Source organism: Rhineura floridana, chromosome 2, assembly GCF_030035675.1.
Source record: "Rhineura floridana isolate rRhiFlo1 chromosome 2, rRhiFlo1.hap2, whole genome shotgun sequence".
In the NCBI taxonomy this organism is placed as follows: domain Eukaryota; kingdom Metazoa; phylum Chordata; class Lepidosauria; order Squamata; family Rhineuridae; genus Rhineura; species Rhineura floridana.
In genome coordinates, this window is record NC_084481.1 from 97,985,616 (window position 1) to 97,991,615 (window position 6,000).

The window sequence follows — 6,000 nt, forward strand, 5'->3', positions numbered from 1 at the left end:
CTGCCCATCTGTCTTTTCCTTCCTCTTGACTGTGACTCTGATTTACTCCCTTTCGTAGGCAAGCATGCCATCCCCAGCTTAGTGAAGAATTTGCCTGGGGGACAGCAAACGCCCGCTAAGAACCTCTCTGAAGATACTGTGGTCTCCTTGCTGAATACCATAAATGAGGTTATTGTGGATAACTTGGAAGCAGCAAAGAAACTGCGGGAGACGCAGGGCATTGAGAAACTGGTGCTGATCAACAAATCTGGGTGGGTGCAACTCCCAAGGGAACTGTGCGCCACAAGTCGCTCCCTCCTCTCAGGGGGCTTATAGGCTGGGATGTTTGTCCTTTTGTAATGACTTCTTGCTCTCTCCTTCTAGAAACCGCTCAGAGAGAGAAGTCAGAGCAGCTGCTCTTGTGTTGCAGACCATCTGGGGGTATAAAGAGTTGCGGAAACCACTGGAGAAGGAAGGGTGGAAGAAGTCTGACTTCCAGGTATCTGGAGGATGAACAAATGTTGTGGAAGGACATGGGTGGGTAGGGATGGGATTTTCTGAAAATCTCAGTGTTGAGCTTATCCGCATGGATCTTTTCTAATCCCCATTTTGTTTCTTAATCTCAGCGAGAAGCACATTCCCCCCATTCCAGTTCCATTAAAAATACAAATAATTCTCACATTATATGTATTACTAATATTTATCTCATACTGATATACACTCTAGGTTTCCTAAAGTAACCAGCATGTAAACAGATAAAATGCAACCATGCATATAACAAGAGCTTGGAAAAGTTACTTTTTTTAAACTACAACTCCCATCAGCCCTAGCCAGCATGGCCACTGGACTGGGCTGATGGGAGTTGTAGTTCAAAAAAGTAACTTTTCCAAGCTCTGCATATAACTCTGCGAATACACACAACTCTTATATGCTGCAGAAATATAGTACTAAATGTGGTCTGGCTCTTCTGTATGTATAATAGCAGTATTTTTGTGTATAATATTGCATATAATTAGTTAAGTCCTTTTTTAAAAAGCTATGAGAAGGTTCAGGCGCTTGATGCAAAAGGTAGTCCAACGTATGAGCAAAGCTCGGTCAGGTCAGAACTGCCAAAATCTGTATATAAATCCGTTTAGAACAGATTCCTCCCTGGTCCAATACTCTAACCACTATACTCCACTGAGTCAAAAGAACAAAGGATAAAGCCTGTGGATCCAGCCCTTCAGTTGAAGGTCTAATTTGTGCATTCTAACAGCATGAGATGGCTGGTTTCTGTAGCTCTGCCCTTTCCAAAGGGTGGTGGGTGGTGGTGGGGTGCTCCTAAAGCCCTCAAGGATGGCAGCATATGCTTCAAAGTACTGAGGAAATACCTAGAGAATTAGGAACATAAGCATTAATGGGAGCTTAGATACATTGGACAATTGCTTATTTCCAGGTGAATCGGAATAACACCGCTAGAAATCAGGGTGGCAACTCCTTTGATGACAGCACCTTGCCCCTCATTGATAAGAACCAAAAAGGAGGTAAGTACAGGATTGGTAGTAAAACCCAAATACGGGGCCAGAAGAAGAGCCCTGGTTCATAGGGTGGTCTCTTGGGCCTTTGTGTGGTGGAAGAGGGTGGAACCTAGGAAGCTGCCTAAAACCAGGCCAGACCGCTGACCGACCTATATTGACTGGAGGCGGCTCTCCAGGGTTTTCCGGCTAGGGACTGGGTGGGGAGGGCTAACATTTTGTTAGCATTGAACTCGCATTTCCACACATGTGGATGAAGCTTCTGCACTGTCACACGCTTGTAGGGCAAGCTTTGGGGTGGAGGAACAGGTATTCTTTTCCTTGTATCACAAGTTCTAGTGATAAACATTAAAATTGTTGTGCAGAGGAGGCCAAATCAGATGCACTTACCTATGTGTGTAAGGAAATGCTTTTGAAGTGAAATACCACTCTTGGATTGGAATGCCACTTCACTAGAAGAGCTGTACTGTAACTTCCTCATGCTGTCCTGATGAAGAGAAGCCACACCACTTCACTTTTGGGACAGTCATGCAAATCTTAGTCTACCTTTTGCAAGTGTTCCGTTTGTCTGCTATGTCCTCTCTTGGTGGAGAAAGTATCCTGAGCCTGTTTACTCTTTCAGCTTGCTCCAGAGGCAGGGCCAGGTCAAGTCAGGTCAATGCAGACTGCTGGCCTTCCATTTGGAAGAGACCCCCCACCTCTTCCTGTTCCACAGCAGTAGAGTTCTTCTGGAGGTCATAGGGGCATGTGGCTTATATGACAACTTGACTAGAGATCACAAAGGAAGAGCAGTCAGTCATGCAGAGGCACAAGGCTCCACCCCCTTCTCCCTTGAGCCTTTCTTAAATTCTGTTATCTGGTGCACATCCATAGCAGTTAGAACTAAGATCTTAAGAGAAAACATGCAGTACAGCCCTCCTAGGAATTTGGCACTTCACCATATAGGCAGGAGATTGTGTATTTTGAATGCATACCTGTGTGGGGTGGCAGCTGGAGGAGGGGTGAGAACATCAAAATTTGCACATAGAAAATTTGATGCAGTGGAGTAGACCTTGCCCTGATACTCAAGTCTTCTAGGCATTGGGAGTTCTGTTATGTGGGTATCGGGAGAACCATCGTGCATGGATACTTGCAGTCCCCAGGTAGACTTTCAAGCTCTGTTTGTAGTATTTAAAAGGTTGAGAGAGATTTTCTCTTTAGGAATACCTTTCAGGAGTGATCTTGGCGTTCTACTTTTCCCCCCTCTTTGCGTTGTAGTTTATTATGTAGTTCTCTTTAATACTGTTTTTTGTTGTTACTTCATTGTAAAATTTGTTTGTTAGACATTGCATTATCATTGTGAGCCTCAGTGAGAGCCCATTCGCCAAAGAACAAGATAAAAACTGAATGATTACTTTCTTTTTTCAAAAGAACCAGGGTAGCTCACTGTTGAAACAATACAAAAAGTAATAAAAAGGATGTTGTGAATATTAATATTAACCCCTTATCATAGTTTGGAATTTCTAGCATAGAGAAAGGGGATAGCCAAAATTGCCTGCAGTCCTCCTACTTGTGAGAAACGTCAACTGGGACCATCATCTAATGTGTAGTTCTAAACGCCAGTATAGCTAAGACAAATGCTGCATTAGTTGAAAGCAAGGAGCAGTGTCTCTGTGTGTAACTGCTCTGATTTTTATATTCTATCTAGACAAGAAATCTTCCCGAGAGGAAATCCAGATGGGCAACATGGGGCCAGGTATGGGAGCATCAGTGACTGAAAGGGCAAGAAAGCGTCCTGTTTTTTAAAAAAACTTCTTGGGGGGGGGGGATATTGCTGAATAAACTCCAGCACTCATCGATATAGCTCCAAAGTGCTCCAAACCTGTCTTCAAAACCTGATACGGCATAGATGAACTGCCGTCTAACTCAGTCCTGTACATGCACATACACCAATCCATTACCAGCCCATCTCACTATAGCTGTGCTGGGTCATTGCCAGCACTGTCCGTCACCTCACATAGGTAGCTGATCCTCCTAGCAGCATGAGCCCTACCATTTAGTTGCTTGAATTCAAGTTTTGCCTGGAGTAAAACATATAAACTAGTGTTGCTAGAGTGTGGGGAAAGGTCAGTATAGCTTTGAAAGCTGTTGCATCCTCTGGCTGCAGCATCCTTGTGTTCACATACTGCTAATAAAGTACTGTAGGTAGCTGCATTAGGGGGCTTGCCAATGTCAAGCAAGGCTATTGCCCCATGATAAAGCCCTGCTAGCCTTGCCAAAATGGGGCAGGACTGATCTTTCTCCCCCAAATGCCTAATACTCTCAGGTTGGCACAGCTGTTCCAGAAACTAAGACTGGCATATCTCCCTCCCTGGAAATGAGTGGACTTATTACACTCCAGGGTGTCCCAGGACTGACCAGCATCATGGTGGACCCTCTTTCCCAGCTTCATGGAGCCTAGCTAGTAGGTAGAACTACTGAGTGGAGAAGAGTACAAAAGAATTGATAGTGTTTGTCTTCTGCCCCACTCATACCACCCATCATGAAGTCTCAGATCCATTCTTGCTTGTGCATTTGTTTTATTGTCGATATCATTTCAAAGGCTTAGGGCGGTGCTCCTGCACATGTGCACACTTCTGCTCTCTCCTCTCCTCCCCAGTGTGTTTTGCCCCAAGAGCAATGCTCTTTGTGCTCCTGCTTCCTTATCTGCTGCCGTATATGTTGGCAGGGAAGGAGAAGGTGGTGCTTGTTCCCTGGCGGACTAGGGAGATGTAAGGGGACTGTGTCATAAAGAAGGGGAAGGTTGTATCCTCACTTACCTTGGGCACCTATGAAGGTTTCTCACATCAAGTATTCTTCTTGATTTCAGATAATTACTCTACACTGAATGAACGGGACCATAATAGGACTTTGGACAGATCTGGAGAAGTAATGGAATCTATGAAGGGAGCACCACTGATGGTAAAGACCTGGGATGCCCATTGATAGAGGCCTCTTGGGTCTTAACAAGCACCTGGTGGGAGGTGATTCTAGGTACAGGGAACAACGAGGATGGGGAGGGGCAGGGAAAATGTGTGAAGTTGCCACTTTCCAAGTTTGAAAGGAGGAGGAGTTCTAGAATGGCAGAATGCACTGAAAATAGTCCTGGGGCATGCCATCTTTCCCTCACCCCCCACTGTTTTTGGGTGGGCAAAGATGTTCACTAAACAACTAACCCTTGCCGTTGTGGACTTTTGAATGCCTTCAACTCAGCCTCTTCTTCACGCTCGCCAAGTTACTTTTCAGCTTGACTTCTTGTTCCTTTTCTCCCCCCTCCTACCTAACATACCATATTTACTAACAATATGTATGTCTACAGCAGGAGGAAGGGCAGGAATCCCTTGAGGAGAGTGACCCGTTGCTTTCTCCTCCTATGGTATGTCCTTCCTTCAGGGCTCTTCTGGTTCTATGTCTAAAAGTGGGAGAAAGAAAATCTGGTCTCTTCCTCCAATCAATAAATCTAGTGTTGACAGGATCAAATCTGGGATCTTGCTTCACCAATCTTGCTTTCAGCGACCTGCAGCACCGAGAGCACACGGGGGCTTTGATTGCTAGATTCCATGTGTGATTTGTCTGCTTGCCATATATAAAGCTGCTGCTTGTTGCCTTTGGACTGTGTCTGTGTTAACCTTGGGTTTTTTTCCTCTTTCCACAGCAGAAGATCTAAAGTTGCCACCATCTGCCTTCTCTGTTTTGGGTTTATAACATACTTTGTATAACACTTCGTGGTGAAATGGACTGACTCTTCTCTTTTTTTTAATAATCGCTTGGCACACAAGTCCAGCCACCCAGCCAAATGACTGCCCCCTCTGAGCCCACAGGGCCTCACACCTCCCTGTAGATGGCTGCGTGCATCCAATTCTCTGGACACTCTTTTTTGTCTGTTTTTCAAAAGCGCAGCAATTCTTGAAGACCAAATACTCTTAATGAATCTCACTAAAGCAAGTAAGGCAGAACTCTGTAAAAGTACAAGCTTCTTCTCATCTACAGCAGATGATGGAAGCCACTGGTGCAGATGGATCTCAACTGAAAATCTACCATACTGGAACTAGTTTTTTCTTAAAAGGAGGTGTCTTCTCTCTTCATAGAGAAGTGAAGAGAAGACCAGTCTCCTTCTTCTCTTAGCCTATAGAATATATTTTTGTGTGTGATTCATTTTTTTTGCAACAAAGGATGCTGGGAGTACTGGAACATTCCTGGTGGTGGTGGTGGGGAGGGAGGGAGGGGTGGGTGGGGGATGACAAAGGAGGGACAGCTTGTGGGTGACTTGCATCTGGGCCATCTGGATGCAAGATGGCCTTACAGAGTGCCTCTTTGAGGGGACAGCCCTCTGTATCCTCATAGCCTGAGGAAGAATGTGTGGGTTTGCATCTGTTTTCTCCTGTCTCTTCCTTCTTGGTAGTTTAATCTGAGATGGGTTAAGTCGGAGTCTAGGAAGCTATTTATTTGTGAGAGGAGAGCAGCGTGGGGTGCAGGGGTTTGAGGGAAG

The 6,000-nt window shown here is 45.1% G+C and overlaps 1 protein-coding gene across 6 annotated transcripts in view; it reads left to right on the plus strand.

Moving 5' to 3' along the window:
• CTNND1 (catenin delta 1) overlaps window positions 1-5,722 on the plus strand; it is a 62,038-nt gene extending 56,316 nt beyond the window's left edge. For all 6 annotated transcript variants that reach the window (XM_061609691.1, XM_061609695.1, XM_061609694.1 and 3 more), the window contains 6 exons: window positions 59-251; window positions 364-478; window positions 1,415-1,502; window positions 3,181-3,228; window positions 4,342-4,433; window positions 5,167-5,722. In XM_061609691.1, coding sequence (XP_061465675.1) covers window positions 59-251; window positions 364-478; window positions 1,415-1,502; window positions 3,181-3,228; window positions 4,342-4,433; window positions 5,167-5,178 — 548 coding nt within the window. In that variant the 3' untranslated portion in view covers window positions 5,179-5,722. The remainder of the gene's footprint in view (window positions 1-58; window positions 252-363; window positions 479-1,414; window positions 1,503-3,180; window positions 3,229-4,341; window positions 4,434-5,166) is intronic.
• The last annotated feature ends 278 nt before the right edge of the window (window positions 5,723-6,000 follow it).